We start from the raw sequence: 17,824 nt of genomic DNA on the forward strand, positions 1-17,824 counted from the left end.
GAAATCATAAAGGGCCATGCTCAACGTGATAGTAGGTGAAGATATTTGAAGTTAACTAACTTAGCAGTACATGAAAGCACGGTTTTATTTGTTAAAATGTATTTGGAGAGGTGAATACTGTATTTCCCATGTTAAAAAACAATATGAAAAATGCCTGTTTCTGACGAAATGCTGAAGGTTAATAGTAAGAAAAATAGCAGTGAATTTCTCATTTAACTCAGCGCAAAATTGTTTGGCTTATGATGCTGGGATAAAAACATCTACATAGCCTTGCCTTCATTATAGTTTTAAACTGGGATTAATACTCTTCCCACTACAATGTCTCCATTGTAGAACTCTTCCTATTTTTTTTTCTGCACTTTTGTGAACCCTCCTGCCTTTTCAAAGTACTTTCTGAGACAACCCGAACTGCATACAGGGTAGGGGTTCCTTCATACAGTGTATGGGAGGAGAAAAACAACCTTGGGTATGTACACAGGCTCATAAAGAATTTCACATTCATTCACCACTGTGCAAATGGAAAGGAAAAGGCTTGAATACTCAAGAAATTCTAAAGATAAAAGTGAGAAACTTGCATTGAAAGGATAAAAGAAGACACAAAGTAATTCCACTTCCATATGGAATATGTGCACCAGTCTGCAGCTTTGATCTTAGCTAAGCAGGAATGAGAAAGGGGTTTTACGATGTTTATTGAAGGCTCAATTGCATTTCTTCTTAACTATATTGATTTTTATATATGAGAAAGAAAGCTTTATTTGTGTAAAAAAGGGGAGTGAAATATATCTAACACCACCCATGATGGAATAAAGGCTCTGCAACACACATCTCATAAAGCTCTAATGCAATACAGTTCCCCTATTTAATTTGTCTTTTCTATCTATGTGCAGAGGGAAGAGCCATGCTGTTGAGCTAGGGTTTTCATACTGCAGTTTGGTGCAATGTTTATTGAAGCAAGCAGTAAGTGCTATCAAGTTACCTATGGGAAACCAAACGTGGGTATGTTTTGAATTATAAGCTCACGCTTTTTTTTCTGACATTGATCTGCCTTCTATATTAAGAGTTAACTCCAATATTAAGCAGGAATGTAAGGCTTGCACCTTACTTCCCCCAAATTGTACTAAAAGGAAAAATATCACTATTTTGAAATGCTTGCCTGAACTGAAATGTTGAGTTGAAGTTTACCCTATAAATAGCTACAATGCCGCCTATCAAAAATCTACTCTATGTACTAGTAACTTTTTCCTGTCATACAGTGTTTTTGCCTTCAGAGATTCAACTAAGATACATATGCAGGCAGCTTACTTGAAAACTAAAGCCCACCAAAACTCTGCCTTCAGAATGGTATTATTTTAACCCGAAACAACAAAGAAAGATCAAGTGTAGCTTTAAGGCAATACCACCCAGCACTGAATATACAGTAACAATGCTCTACTTTTCAGGCAGAGTTTTTACCTCTTCATTATTTTCATCTCTTCCTGAATAATTTTTTGAATTTACTGCACTTGAAACATAATGTAAGTTGAGATTAATTTTGTTCCCTTGAAAGTTAATGTAATAGAACCTATCATATCCTGACAAAATTAAGCTCTGCTTCATCTGCTCCTACTTGGAAACTGACTCAAAGGTGGAAATAAAATGCATTATTAGTTCAGCAACTAGAAGCAGTAAGAAAATTAATGCAGTTATCCATACTGAAAGGGGTTCTCTGACAAGCAAAACTCTTCTCTAGTTACTGGTGCATGCTTGACCAAGAAAGCAGATCTCAGCCCAAGAAAACACATCGCATGACATTTGAAGGGCTCTTTGAAAAATCCTGCTAGATCGTACAAGACTACTGTGAACAAGCACAAATCAAGAACTTGTGTATATAGGGCAAAAGAACATGTCTTTTATGGCAAGAATTATAAGGAAGGGGAAGAGGGGGGGTAAAAAAAAGCAAGTGTATTACAGAATCAAAGGAAATGTCAAGAACTCTACAATGCACCAAACACACCAGGAAGGCAAAGGAAACAAATTGAAAATTGGGGTCTAGCAGCTGCTCTTTAACAGATATCTCAGTTTATGATCACCTTACAATCTTGTAAAAGATAATTTCTGTGTGCTTAGCAATAATCAAGAAGCACATGGGAACACTCATCTTTGAGAAAAACACTGCACAGGTGTCCACTCATTCCCTATCTTTTTAAAGGCCCTTTAAGTTTGTAGGAGTTTGTAAAGGTTTGTAGGTGAAATGCTTTACTTCTAGGTATCTTTGACCTGCATTTTACTACAGCTTTGGGGGTTTTTTTGTTTCCAAAAATTCAGCACTAACTATGTTTGTCTTCAATGAGGCTGATTACAATTAGGATAGGGTTTAAAAATTGGCTCTACAGTTCCACTACCTTAAGATGTTTTGGTGAAAAAAAAATAGGTTTGAACATCAACTTTTACCCAAGTTTTAATGCAAAGATGGATCATCATTGTCCAGAGTCTTTTCCAGTTAGGGTACTGGAACCTAACAATGCAATTCCCTGCTGTTCACTCAGCTGCCCATGAACTCCTATAACCACATACCAAGCCTGCCACAGTCAGTTCTAACAAAAATGTAATCCAAGTCTGTTTACAGCCCTCACCTCCACCCCTTTGGTACCTGTGTGAAGAAAAGTGTTCTCCACCACTATGCTGAGAAAGGACAGGATCAACTGCTAGACAAAGCATAAGATTTGTCCCTTTTATTTCTTCCTGTCACAGACGTCCTCACTTGGGGAATGGAAGGTTGTTTGATTTTTTTTTAAAATATCAGTCTTAAAAGGAAAGACATTTGAAAAAGAAATGTATGAACTCTGTCAGTAGGCAATGAACTACTGTCCATCAGCAAAAATTTGCTAAAATAAGTACAGTAGTTAAATATCTCAAAGGACAAGTGGAAAGGCACAGAAGTTCTTGCTCACTTTTTCATGATATATTGACGATAAATCTGGGCAACATAAGTGATATGGAATGACATCCATTGCATATTTAATTCTTTTGTGAATAGACTACACTCACCATGATTACCATGAGTATCTTTTCATCCTAAAAACTCACACAAAAAGAAGCAGTACATTTTTTTTTTTCCCCAGGCAAGCAGTGCCAGGATAGAGCTATTCAAGACCTTACAAGTTAAATGCACTTACCTACTTCACCCTGTAGGATGAAACTGTGGATATAGTTAAGGGTCATGACACAATGAAAAAAAAATGGAGCATGAGAAATATAAGGAAGCATAAAATAACCTAGACTCCCCTCTTTGCTCAGCGATTTTCAAAACTTTTCTTCTACTCTCAAGAAGATTCATTTCCATCTGGGCTGCATGTAGGATGAGAATGACAAGCATACATACTAGTTCAAATGAGACTTTAGAATCTGAAGATTTTTAGTCTCTTGGCCTCTTCGCAATCTTTTGACAAAGATTCAAACATTCATCTCTTCACACTGCTTGCCCTGATCACTAACAGTGATATGATAGGAACTACAAAAAGTTTCACTAGCACTTCAAACAACACCTGCAATCTAACATTTGGAAACAGAATGAGAACATTTAATTCAGCATTAATGTGTGGCCTTAGCATAACAAACTGCCCCTCACCCATCCGAAGGCATTGATTTTCCCAGTCAGCACACCTCACACATGTCCAGTAAATGTGTCTCAAAATGCAACTCCAGCTCTTGGTTGCTGGAATTCTGCAAGGCAAATCCCCTGAAGCAAGCCAAAATGCATTCATCGTGGGAAGGACAGCAGAAAGCACTTTAGAACTACTTGCAGATAATGGAAAACGTTTTCAAGGCATTTCATGTTGCTTCTCTGAGGTGTTCCAGTAAAGGAAATTAAAATTATAAAAGACACTTTTAAACTTTAGAGTGAGATCACAAAGTAGCGAAATTGCTGCAGCGCTATGGTACACCTATTTCATTTAAAGCAATTATCCTAAAACAAAGTGCATTCCTGCCCTCACTGTATCAGCCAGCAGTGGCTGCACTTCTATTCCAAAATTCCTATTTAACTAGCATGTAATAAGAACATCTTCATCCTTTATGTACCTTCTGCTGGTAATTGCTAAATTGTATGTGAAAACAAATACTTTCTCTATCTGTATAAAATCAAGCCTCAGGTCTTCATCCTTCTTACTAAGCTTAGTGAGGTCTGGAGTGGGCAAAATTAGGTTCTACAGAGAGGAACAATTTTTGTACAAATGAGTTTACGCTTGATCTAGTTGGTTTTCCCTGTAAAGAAATTCCATTGATCTTCTCTACAGCAACAATGGGAACACGGAACCAAATAAATTCCTGGGGTGTCTTTCCACAGCATTTACCTGGCACAGGTAGACCAGAAAGATACCTGACTATCAAACGTGACAAAGCTAATATTATGCTCAGAAAGCTGTTACTAAAAAAAGCTGTTATTAAAAAAAGCTGTTATTAGAAGCTGTCTCATTAAGCAATATGGCCTTATTTCCTGGTTTAAGCCTTTCTCTCTGATCTGTCCCATGAATACATACTTACAGCTGAATACCTACTGATGGACAGGTGCTCTCACTTCTAATGAACAAGGCCAAACATAAACATGGGATATAGGGATACAGAGGTCAGAACTCATTTCTCTGTTTCAAGGTAGACCTCCCCCTTTATCACAACTGCAATGAGGCAGAATTTCCTGTCATTACAGTCACTTCCTTGAGAGCAAATTGCACCTTCAGTAGATTTTAGCACAAAACAACCAGGTAATTCAGAAATGATTTAGACATGAACAAATCATGAAGAGAAAAATATACCATAATGACAGCATGAAGAGCTGGAGTAATATACTACTTTTTATGATTGCCGTGGAACAAGTCTTTAAGGTCACATGAAAACCTGAACAGGTCTTTAAAGTCACAGGAAAACCTAAGCAAGCTTATCAAGTTTGCATGAACTGATGCTATTGCTACCAAAACCAACCACCACCTGAAGATTTCCCTTACACTATCACTATAAGTATGATTTTATAAGCATGAAATATTAAAAACAAATGAATTTCAAAATGTCTTGTAAGGGCAGACCAAAGCATCTTCCTCTTTATTTGATTTTTTTTTAATTGCCAGTGTTTCTCTTATCACAATCTCTTTAGATGTTCTCATCCTGACTTACTGCAGGCAATTTTGTATTTATGATCACATTTAAACTCTACACACTTAAATTCAATGTCTTTGCTTTTTCTTTTGCGATCTCTTCCTTTTTTTCCTCTGTCCCCCTTGATTCCATTGTTACTTCAATTTCTCACAAATTCTTAACTTTAATTTCTTCAAAATAAGAAATAAAGAATGGAATACATGTTTTGTGGATATTATTTGGGGAAAACATTGTCATGAAATTCAGTATGTTTACCTCTATCACAAGATATTATGTCTCAGAAAATAATGCTTACACAACAAAACAAAAACGACTGATCTTGCAAGAAATAACATTTTGGATAAGTTGCTGTGATTCCAACAGTTATGGTCAGGGAAGGCCATAGCAACTGATGTACAAAACAAGAAAATTGTCTTACACATTAAGTAGTCTAATTTGTATGCCAGAGACTTTGACAGACACTGATCATCAGGCAATGTTTATCAATAAATAGCACAATTTATTGCAATTTATGCTCAGAGATTTCTGTGTTCCCTGCATTTGTGATCAAATACATTGAATTAACCATCGATGACATCCCAACAACTCCTAAATTACAGATTGCCATTGACACTAGAAATCTGTAGAAATCTGGTTGAACTCTCTCAGAGCAGTTATAGAATGGTTTGGCTTGGAAAGGACCCTTTAACACCATCTCATTTCTATCCCCTGGCATGGGCAGGGGCACCTTCCACTAGACCAGGTTCAGAGGCCCATCCAACCTGGCCTTGAATGCCTCCTTTTATGCGGCATCAACAGCTTCTCCAGGCAACACGCTGCAGTGTATCATCTACACTTCTTGGGTTCCTAAACCTACTGCTTCCTTTGCCACATGTCAGCAGAGTACTCAGGGAGGGCTTCTGAGTTCCCACAAATTAAATGGCTTGATCTTCTCCTGCTTTTGCAGTCTGATTTTAAATCCATTTTTAATGCATCTCATTTACTTGAGCATTCATCCAGAAATTTAAGTAAATGTGAGAAGCAGTTTTTGTCTGATGTATAACACATTGAAGTTATTAGGCTGTAGAAGAAATTGTCCTCCAGTTTCAGCTCATTTCTTTCCTCCCTTTCTGACAAATACATGACTGACACTAAAAACACCCGAACAACAACAGTGCAATCTCTCATCAGTGTCGGACAACCACTTTATATTTTTGTTTTGACTTTTTAAACAGCATTCATGTTGATGTTGTACACAGACGGAAGTAAATGAAGTAGAAAATCATTTCATAAATGTGCAGTTTCATACAATGATCAATGACAGAGCTAACAGTGAGTTAGAAACCAAGCTAAATAAAACACTCAGGAACAACCTCAGTGGAAGGTTGTCTTCTCTATATTAAATCCACCTCTGCTTCCTCTCTACTGCCTTAAGTCAAAGATTCTACAGACTAGCTATATAACATACTACTTTAATTTCTGTCCATCAGTTTAAGAAAACAGCTTAGTTAAATGAATGCCTACCGGCCTTCACAAATTCAACCACAGGCCTGCAAAATCAACTGTGATGCCTAAATACTGCTACAGCTTACATAACATTCAAAAGACATTTTTCCAATAAGAATATTTCCTCAGTATAACACATGCAATTATCTTCCCCCCATGCAAAATAAATTCCCAAAATTATTAATGGTCCTAAAATAAGAACAACTTGGAGAGTTACCTGGGTAACAATTTTGGGTCGTCCTCTAGTGGGGAGACCTTGCAGAAAGATTCTGTATAACTATGACTGCTTTAGATCACAAGGATGCTTCCTTGAAATAAACTAATCCTGTGTGTTGAGGTTCTTGCAAACAGATTTACCATACAATACATACATACATTGCTGTCATTGCAGTTTAGCCTCGCTGTGCAACAGAAACAGGAAAAGCATGTCTACAGAATAATGTACACTGGAAGAAAAGTATCTCACCAGTCCTACCATCTTTTCAAGTACACTATCATCCATTTCTAGTTAGAAAGGTACAAAAAAGAAAGTGAAAACAATCTCTCCTGAACCATTTTTGAGACCAAATTAAACCTTATCTCACTACAGTCAGAGAACCAGTATAGTTCAAATATAGTAAAACTCAAAAGCTTGAGGTAGACAGGCCAGGACCAAAGAATTATGAAGCGTCCAGCTTTTTATATCATCAGCTCCCTTGTTGTTTGACCAGATCTGTATAACTAAATCTTTACTTTCCTCTTGAACATTCAGAAAAAGGAAGATCTTAAAATAAAACAGGCTGATGCTGTCATAAGTCTATCATCATTGTACTTGTATTTTATTAGTGTCTAATGTAAGACTCCCCAGGATCCCACAGTTTAACATGTTACCAAGTGCCAGCTGCTCAACAATAACTATTTGCATATCAGGTAGAAGTATGAAACACAATGTGCAGTCTTAATTTTCCTCCTCTGGAGTTTATTCTGCCCCTGTTTCATCTTCCATTTACTGCAGATTAATGCTGTAACTGCATAAACATCTCAAATCTTTAGAATCACACATGCACTGCCTGCGGAGGCCATAGGACCAGACTAGACCAAGTCTAAAATAAACTCTATTCAATGTACCCTGCATGGCTCTCAGGCCCTACTGCTGAGCTCTGCATGTCCTGTTTAGTAGGGAACACTACTTACCAATGGTGAAGTAGCCTTGCAGCATTAGGAGCACCCAGAGTGCACCCTGACCACATCCACTCAGTGCTAGAGTATACCACGAGCACGAAGCTGAGCACCCAGTCTCTCAGGCACGCTTGTGCCAAAGCAGCTGCCTCAAGAAACACTTTAGAACGTAGCCACTTTTACTGAATCCATAGCTGGTACAGACAGTGCCATATGCTCCTGTAGTGTTTCATGCACTTACAGGTACCTGGCCTGGCTAATCAGGACCATAACAAAATGAAACATTTCTTCAATTAAACGCTTACTATGATTTCAAAATTCAGTGATCCAGATTTTAGCAATATACCAAGAAGAGAAATATCCACAAACAAAACAACATGTTCAAGAGTCAATTTCAAAAAATGACATAGCTTACACCTCTTGAGAGACTTCTCATCATTCTGATCTTCCAGTAAAAAACAGAAACCTATAAAAGTAAAGGAACTTAAGTTTGGAAACACTCCTCCAAAAACTTCTACTACTTTAATAAAGACTTAGATTCAGAACTATGATTTATCCAGTATTGGATTAGCTTTTTTTTACGCAAGAGTGAAAACTTTTTCACTTATTAAGCAAAACAGATTGTTTAGGGGAGAGCATGTACATTTGGAAATTCAAATGTTACAATGCTCATCTGTGGCATAGTTGTGGTGAGAGAAATAAAATAATGTAATTGACTTTTGTAATATTTTAAGTATTTTAAGTTAATGTTCAACCCTTGATTTCTGATCAAAAGGACTAGCTTTTCATAGAAGCCTCCAAAATGTTACATCCAATGAATGAGTTGTCACAGTTTGAAAGGATAATTCTGCCTTTTAACTACGTTATTTAAGGCACGGTTGTGTTCAAAATGAATGTTGTTCATCATTATATATCTTATTCAAAATGAGCACGGACTTAACAGCAGGTGGGAGTACAAAAACTATGCTATACATCACATATTTGCATGCTAAGATATAGAAACATGGCTTGCCATTTTAATGAATTCTGTAAGCATCAGTGTTGAAATACAGGCTGTAAGTTTGCCAATGAAACATAGCTGTTTTTAAACTCTCTTAGAAAAATCAACTAACAATACCTTGGCAAGAACTAGCAGAAAATTAAAATAAAACTGTCCTGAATGTGACCTTTAAGCAGAAAATTCTTCTGTTTCCAAACTGCGAAATGTAGGATCGGGCCAAAACTTTCACTGAAAATACATTTCTCCCAATTCAATCATTACAGACTGTTTCATTCAAGGCCAAATTAGACTTGGCCTCCTCTAAAATAGCTAGTCTTGAACAGGGAACAGAATTGATAAGGGAGAGAAACACATTTGCAAGTTTTAATGATATGATTACTGTGTTACAAAACCAGAATGCATGCATAAGAACCTTAAAGTTTTGATTAAAAACACTGGGAAAATTTCCTTTGATCATGCACAGCAACAAGGCTTTGTTGATTAAATAGAGTTATTCCGAGACACACTAGGCTGGGGAATTAGCTTTACATGTTTACAGGTAGGAAGTCTACAGCAACTGGAGACTCAGTGAACTATCCACAAGTAGGCATCTTGGGGAGTGGAGGAAGAAAGGTATATTGAGTTCTGTGCATTTTTATTAGATTTTCCAGATACTATGGAACATCCTTTCCAAGAAAGACCACTTCTATTATTTGATTAAATCTTTATAAAGTTTTCTCATAATATCAGCCTACCTTTAAAAAATACTGTTTAAAAGATTCAGATGAATTTGAAATGTAAATTACCTTTAGATACCAAAAGTAAGATTAAGCTGCTAGAGTTTACTTTCTGGACAGAGCTAGAATAATTTAGACACTCGTAAAGATGTTGGGGCCTATCTGGCTTACTTGAAGATTTTGCTTTTGTCAGGAAAATACACAAACGCCAGAGGTTTAGATCCAAAAAGGAGACAGAGGAGTCCTGCAACTTTATTTCAAATAAGTGAATAAATGGAGAGATTCCACTGGGGCACACGCCCATGGGGTTTTCCCTCTTGAAGTTTCAGAGGGCACAGCCTCCTTTTATCCTAAACTCCCAGCCGCATGTTGCCCTCTTCCTTTCCCCATTGGCTGAGGTACTAGAAAGGTACAGCCTCCCCAAACTGCCTACCACACATATCCCCTTGAACCTACTACTTTACTCCAAAGTTCAGAAGTTCAGGCTTGTGCAGACCATTGTCTGTTTCAGAAGCCAAGCTGCCTGGGCTCTGCAACCAACCTGCTGCCCAGAGTTGGTTGAGACATTAAGACTCATTTCAAAGATGTTAACACCCATACCTTCACCCATCAAATTGTTTGTAAAGACATGAGCTTTCCTCTCAATCCCTTCTCTTCTTATTTCTCAATTTGTCTTTACAAACCCTAGTTATTATTACCTTAACCCTTTCTAAGAACCAGGAACACTTGAAACAGCCCCTCCCGATTTTTCCACCTCTGGTCCCTGCACCAGGAGTGGCAAGTAAATACAGGGAATAAAGAAGACAATAACAGTTCATAATAGTCCATGAATCACTAGAGCTCCTTGCTGTGGCCACTGGTAGCGGAGGTCTCCCATCCTTTTCTTTCTCCTGAGAAGTCCAAATCTCTGGGGTGCTAGAGACCTTGACCCGAGTATTATGGGTCCACTTGTGTCCAGCTGTTCTGACTGCTGTCTGCCATCCTGGTTGGAGGTTATGAACAGCAAAGGCCAAAGGCACTGTCTGTTCTAAGGGGGCTTCTTGTCCAAGTCAGCCCAAATAACCTCCAGTGACCCCTGCCAGGGACTCCAATGACCTCAAGTCAGCACAAATGACCTCAAACAACCCCTGTGACCTCAAGCAACCTCTGATGTTCTGCACCCTCAGCTCTTAGAGGGGACCAGCCTTCAGCACCCCACAGCAACACACCATAATGAGGCTGGCAGGGTCAGGGATGTGAAGAAGACTCTCCCACAACTTCCCTCCCATCCTGGTCCCTCCATTCATCTTCTTCTCAATGAGTTGGCTCCCCAGCACCAGGATCTGAGCAAGCCAGGGAACTCACCTGGCTCATGGTAGCCCTTCAGTTTTGCTGCACCCAGTCAGTACAGAGTCTTAGACTGGGTTAAAAAAAACCCCAAAGCAATGAATATTGTTACACAGAGAAAAAGTACAAAACAACTCAGTGGACATAAGCCAACTTACTGTTCATGTCTCATTCTTCTTGGCCTCTCCCAACCCTGTACAATGTGTTTGAAGGGAATGGGCAAAGGGAGCTATGAAGATAAAATACATACACATTCATCAACAATGATTGAATAAAATATGCCTACACATCTTTCCCACTTATCGAAAGAACATTTTAAATTTTTTTCCCCTTTGGCATGAAATTCAAATTAGACAGAGAATTTCCCGTGTCCATTAGGAAACACACTTAGTTCAGCATGGGCTCTGGTGAGGTGAGCACCCAGTAAAACAGCAGATCTTGACACTCTTTAACAATCCGTTTCTAATGTTCTTTTTTACAAACAGCTCATTGATTCCTTCCCAATTGCCGTTCTGGTGGCTGTCGCCTTTCCTTTGGTCCTGGGGCTCCCTGCACTTTTTCCCACTGGGGGTTGTGAAAACTGTGCCATTATCCTTGCCTGTACCTTTACGTTTCCTTCCCCCCTTCTTTCATATATTTTATATACCTGAGATTCCTTTCTAACCGATTCCTGGAAGGGGCCACTCAGCCTCACCCTGCTCCTGCTGTGTGTGCACTCTGACCCTCCCTCACTTTGAAGTAAATTTGAATGGAGACAATAACTCACATGGATTGTTTATTTCAGTACCTTCAAACAAAAGGCAATTGAAAAATAATGATCAAGTAGTCGTTTTTCAGAGGATATTTTTCCTCTCTTAAAATATTCCTCTAAACTGAGTTTACAATGGGAACAAGTTCTAGGTAGACACAGTCTGCTTGCACTGTGTGGGATACACTGACTGCCTTCTCAGGAGTTTTTATACATCAGCTCAAGAACACACACCTGGCCAGCACTACACACTTCAGCCACAACTGAATTACAGGAATGCTACTGCAAACATTGCAAAAAAAATCTTAGTAACAAAATTCCTTAGGAAAATCACTTCTTGAAGGGGTTTATGCTGAATAATGAATATTTACTAGTTTCCCACAGTATTTTGTATCTTTAAAGGGAATCTAATCAAACTCAGAAAATATCCGGTTTCTGCTGTTAATACACTTTTGTTAATTTAAGAAGTTTATTTCTGTCACCATGCATATTATAATTTAATAAAAAGCAGGTTCCCAAGTCTTTTCAATCACAAATTTTAATAAATCAGAGTAACACCACACTTGTGGCTTCTGAATAAAGTACTGCCTGTTTTCACCTAGTGTTCACTATCATATTAGCATTAAACTGCTTGAAGCCTGTACTGTATTTAGCCTTTCATTTTTACAGAGGACACAGCACTGCTCAACACAATGGCTTTTATTTCCAGTCTTCAAACGACTAAAAATTATCCTTGTTCAATTCATTCCAGGAATAGCATGATTTTTTTCTTTTCAGCTATTTAAACTATAAATGTTTCACAAATAAATGAAAATTATGAAAAACAGAAGGGTACACTATATGAAAATATGTTTATCATATATTACCTTATTTCTTAAAAGTTTAATTCATAAATGCCATTCTACTCATTGTTCCATTTTTCCCAAAGCTTCTAGAATTTTTTACATTTCCCACTAGAAAATAAATAATGCTTACTATTTCAATTGTATCTCTAATCTGATATTAAAAACAAACAGACAAACAAACACCATTTTGTACTGACTACAGTAAACAAACTTGAATTATTTATTCTTCACAACTTAACATTCGCCCTGTAGAGAAAACAACTAAAAAAAATTAATATTTCTTTTGGGATTTGGGTTTTGTTTTTTTTTCTTTTTAATTGGAAGCAAGTATAACAATAAATAGTGAGTGAAAATATCATTGCTTCATTTTGATAGGAAAATACCTTGCTTTGTTTGAGAGACACAACACATGCATATCCCTGGTGCTGAGAGATGTGGATGATATAGCACATTTAGGCATGAATTGAACTGTATGTGACAGGGTCTCAGTCAGGTTTGGGGACAGGGGGTTGTTTATCTTTCAGTGCAACATTATTTCTTGTAAGGAAACTCTTTTATGCCTGTCTAGAGTAGGGATCTAGGAGCAGGTGTTAGCTCTTAGATCCAGCTGCTCTATTCAGTTGCACTTTAACTTGGTGTCAGGGAAAACTCTGGCAACCAGAAAAGCCTCTCTTCTGATATTGGTTTCCTCAGAAAGGAAACCCAAGGATGCAGGGCTGGACAGAAGCTGTGGTACACTGCAGCAGAAAGACCAGCCATACGTTTTTTTCAGCTATGAAAACCTGCAAGACTACGCTGCTCACTTGGAGTAAGTTTCCCAGTAGGTACAGGGAAAAAAGGTTGAAACTTGACAAAGGCATTGCATTTCAGCTTCATGGTCTTACATGAATTCCCTATTTCTTACACAGAAGCAACAACAGTGAACCTTAGCCGCAGACTGCAGCTATTTATAAACACCTGTGTAAAATTTCAAGTTCTTTCCAGCTGTTAAGCATGTGATCTGAATGCAAATGGGTGCTTTCCAAACTCAGCTGTACCTCTGCTTGAACTGTCTCAATGTCAAACGTGTAAGACTGTTCTTACCTAACTGTACACAAAAGCTCCCAGAAATGTTGAAAAACAAAGTAATGATGGGGATGGTAAGACAAATTTGCTTTAACTATCAGGCCTGTGATAGCATAAATTATACACTGTGGCTTCATACAAACCCTTGCTTTTTTACAATGCAGGGAGCCAATAAACACTAAATGAACATCAATATCATTACATGAAATAGATTCCAGTTTAAAAGTTAAATCTTCGTATTTGTGTCTTCCTTCCTATCTTCACAGTGGTTTCAAAAAATATTTTCAATACTATTCTGAAATTATTCCTTTTGTTTTACAACATTTAATTATTACATTTAATAAAACATAGGGTTTTTTATCACAGTTCACATTGCAGTAGTCTGATTTTGATTTATAAAAAAGGTCAGGACGATTTTTTTTTAATGATAGTCAAAAATCACTGCACCTCCCTTGGGGATATAATTACAGCACAAGCTATTGCTGCTGTTTGCATTGGGGCGCTTAAGCTTGTTAGAGGAGATAAAACATTTTTTATTACCTACAAGCAAATAAAGGAGTATATAAACTAATCAAATCCTCAAAGACCAGCTCCAGGAGCTATACAGACAGGGAAGGAGTCACACTGTGGGTTTTGAGTCCCTGGGCACAAATGTTCTTATAAGAAACTGAGATCGCTGCTTTCTTTCACCTTTATCACGACATCAGTGATATCAGTGACACAATTTTTCAAATGTGGGTGGTCAATTGCTCCTATGCAAACTTCAATAACTGCTGCTTGCAACAGCAGGGAAATGAGAGAGGATCAGCATAAGGAACATAGCTTGTTAGGATCAACTTTTGAATCTGAATGAGCATCCCAACACTTCTGAAGGCAAATGATAGCTTTGAGGTACTTCTGTTCTGGCTTCTTTGATACCCAAATTACTAATACATTATTAATAATATAAATATTACTTAATAATTAATATTGGATATGAATATTAAGATTCATATTATGATGTTATTACTGAATCTGCTTGAAAAGTCTACCACTAGACCTCTTGGATTTTGAATCAAATCATTGTCTGAGAACTCTTTTTTCCCTAAAAGTGAAGGACCTGAAAAACTATTGACTAATAAAAATTCAAGCACTCCCTAATTCTTGAGAAAAACAAAAATCAAGTATTACTTTTGTCTATTCACTGTCTAGATTCCCTCCCAGAACACCACTTACATAAACATTGACCTAGAAACAGTTGAAGACACAGAAATGTACATTGTGTAAAAAAAGGACACACAAGGAAGGATCTGAATGAAGATAACTACATTCTCGAGTGTGGAGAGGAGTGATGACTCCAATGAAGCATAGCAATGGAGTTATCCTGTCAGTGCCTCCTGTCTCAATTGAAGGAAGATGTCATCGAAGACCATGCATTACAGATGTTTTATCTCTACTAGCCACAGCAGCTTTAATGGAATTTGCATAAAGCTCATCTAGGTTAGGGTCTTCTACAGAGCCCTGAAGAGTAATAAGCCTATCTCTCCCACCAAGCATCCCGAACAGCTTTCAGATTTCAGCTAGACTAGGCCTTGGGCAATACACCTGAAGCAACCTCAGTACCTCACAGATGCTGTTCCATCAAGAGAAAACACACCTCTGTGCACTTCTATACACAACAGACCTCTTTCTATAGAAGAAAGGTTTGATGCTGCGGCAAACCTGCAGGAGAGAGGTTTGCGCACAGAGGTCACAGGTGGGTTGAGGCTTAGGCAGAGCAACACATGAAAAAATATCAGAGACAAATGATGCCAGAGTAGAAGGCCAGCACATCCTCTGCTGACTGAGCCTACTGTTACTTGTTCCCCTGCCAATGTGTGGAACTGGTTATGAGCAGCTGGGAAAGCAGCCATCCCTCTTCGGTGTTCTTACATATTTACTCAGCAATTACTCCAGCTATTTCACATGCATACTCAGGATTTGATTGACTTTATCCACCAAGATCCAGACTCTAAACCATACGCCCCCAGGTCATGCACAGTTGTATCCTGTCATTGATACAGAATGATCACTGAGCATACTTCTGTAATTACAGAATACTGCCCTGCCAACTGTTCACATCCACAAATATCACTTTGCCTAATAATTGGGATAGCATATGCACATTTGGAAATGCTATTAAAATTAGTTTTGCTCATATACACAACTTTTTTCTACTAAAGCTTCTAAAGAAGCTCGCAATGCTGGAAGTTGGGTCTAGATAGAAAACAACCAGTAAAATAACCATACCCATTTCACCACCAGCCCTAGGTAGAAAGCAAAGCAATACTGAGTTTTGATATGTTATCCACAACTAACTTACTGTAAAACAGCTAGAAAAGTCACTTCGCCTTTCTTCCCTGGTGTTTTTATCTGTATAATGAGAGTAGTAGGTGAAGATTATTTGCAAGGCTAATGTTATTACAAAGCTACATTCGATAACTAATAACTAATGTGGTTACTCTGATGTCATAAAACGATGCAAAATACAAAGTCCTTGGTAAAAACCCTGTCTTGGCATCTGAAGCAGTAATTTAAAATGATGAATCAGAACAGAAAAACAACACGTTGAGTCACCTTTGCAGACTCAGGCCCTCAGACTTCTCTTTCTTGATTCCTCATTCAGCAAATGAGGATAAAATATTGTCCCACCTAATAAAAGAATCACAAAAATAAAGCTGAGCTCCCCACAAGCAAGTCAGTCAAACCTCTGGTATCTGCCTACACGTCTTTCATTTCCTTTTTACTGGGTGCCCAGCTTGGCAGTCACTGGCTTGATTTAAGTGTGTCTGAGCCTTACAAAGAGACATGAAGAAACTGGGAGCAGTAAATAGACAGTATTTCTGTGAATAAGGGAACACGACTGGGAAGAATGTGCATAGGGACATGGAGTCACAGGTTTCTGGTTCAGATTAAGGGCTGCTTCTGATATATATGAGGCCCTCGTAAGTAATTTTAACTTTTCATCAAATTTTTCCACCAGTCAATGGGATAATGTGTTCTAGCACTACCAAGGGAGTAACAAAATACACACTAACAGTTTTGAGGCACCCAGATATGGCCATAAACACCAATAAAAGCATAAACAAAGAATTAATATTCCTGTGCAAAGTCTAGCACAGTTTTGCTGCGCGCTACAGGCTGGATCCCATACGGAGAGCGGAGAGACTGCAAGACGATGATCAATTTTTAATTAATGACACAACACGTGATTAGCCAATTAAGACTATCCCGGAGTGGTACCGAATTAACATTGCTCGTGTAATTTCTATTTTTTTAATTTCCTAACTTTTTTGCTTCTCCTCTTCAGCAAAGCAGCGTTTGTACTGCGACACCGTAAGAGATGCATTAGATGCCGCGAGCACTTGAGGGCTACTGTCAAGAGCACGGTCTCCACTACCCCACACCGCATCGGGACACGACTCCGTGTGGGAACCTCCGGGCCCTCGTCACCCGCCCCGCACCGACCTGCCGGGCTCATGGCTCCGCTGCCTGCGCTGTCCTGGCCACCAAAGTCCCGGCCCCAGGGCTGTGTCCCGTCCCGAGAGCGCTGTCCCGGCCCCAGGACGCTGTCGCGACCGCCGCCGCCGCCGGGACGGAAGCGCGGGGCCCTCTCCGGCTGCTGCGGCCGCGGGGCTCCGCTGTCCCCCGGGCCCCACCCATATCCTCCCCTGAACACACAGCCGCACAGCCGGCATCGCCCCGCCGCCCGCGGAAAGAGCCCTCTGCTGCCGGTGGTCTGCGTGTGGGGAGAAAACGAGGAGGGAGTCGAGCCTTTCCAGCTGTGCAGATGTTGGGGTTTGGTTTTCTCTCACACTCATGCAGTGGAGAAAAACTCCTCAGGAGCGGAAGGAACCTGGGAGGTATCGCCCAGCGATCAAGCATTCTGGTGTGGTGTGATTAGCACCTCCACGGTATTATGCCTCGTATTTATTTTTTGGAGTGGCGCGGAGTAAAATAAAAACTAAAAAATATCCAAACGAGCAGTCCATGAGGGACACTGCAAACGCTTCGGCTCACTGCTGCACTGGCCACCAAATTTAGTCAGGAGACATCAATCAAGGCGGCATCTTCCAAGTTCTAAAGGCCAGACCCACCAGAAGGAGTCGGAGTTTCCCCATAAAACAGGATTGCAGAAAAACTGAAAGAACCTTCTGAAATAAGTTTTCAAAGGAAGCAAGCCTTTTCAAACCACTTTGTGCAAAGATGTGTGCTTCTTGCCCAGCCAAACTCCTGTGTTCACCTTCCCTACCTGAACTTTAATGCTTTGGGGCTTTTAATGAAACATGGCAAAGGTTTTAAAGATCTCAAATGTGAATTTGCTAAGTACCGGGTT

The 17,824-nt window shown here is 39.1% G+C and overlaps 1 protein-coding gene across 1 annotated transcript in view; it reads right to left on the bottom strand.

Annotated features, from left to right (window-relative positions):
* BANK1 (B cell scaffold protein with ankyrin repeats 1) overlaps window positions 1-17,081 on the bottom strand; it is a 137,264-nt gene extending 120,183 nt beyond the window's left edge. Inside the window, exon 1 of the mRNA XM_066186307.1 lies at window positions 16,957-17,081. Within this exon, the coding sequence (XP_066042404.1) occupies window positions 16,957-16,969 (13 nt within the window). The 5' untranslated portion in view covers window positions 16,970-17,081. The remainder of the gene's footprint in view (window positions 1-16,956) is intronic.
* Window positions 17,082-17,824: the final 743 nt, after the last annotated feature.

Source organism: Chamaea fasciata, unplaced genomic scaffold (genome assembly GCF_029207755.1).
Source record: "Chamaea fasciata isolate MVZ Bird 193981 ecotype frontalis unplaced genomic scaffold, bChaFas1.0.hap1 SCAF_6, whole genome shotgun sequence".
Taxonomy (NCBI): domain Eukaryota; kingdom Metazoa; phylum Chordata; class Aves; order Passeriformes; family Sylviidae; genus Chamaea; species Chamaea fasciata.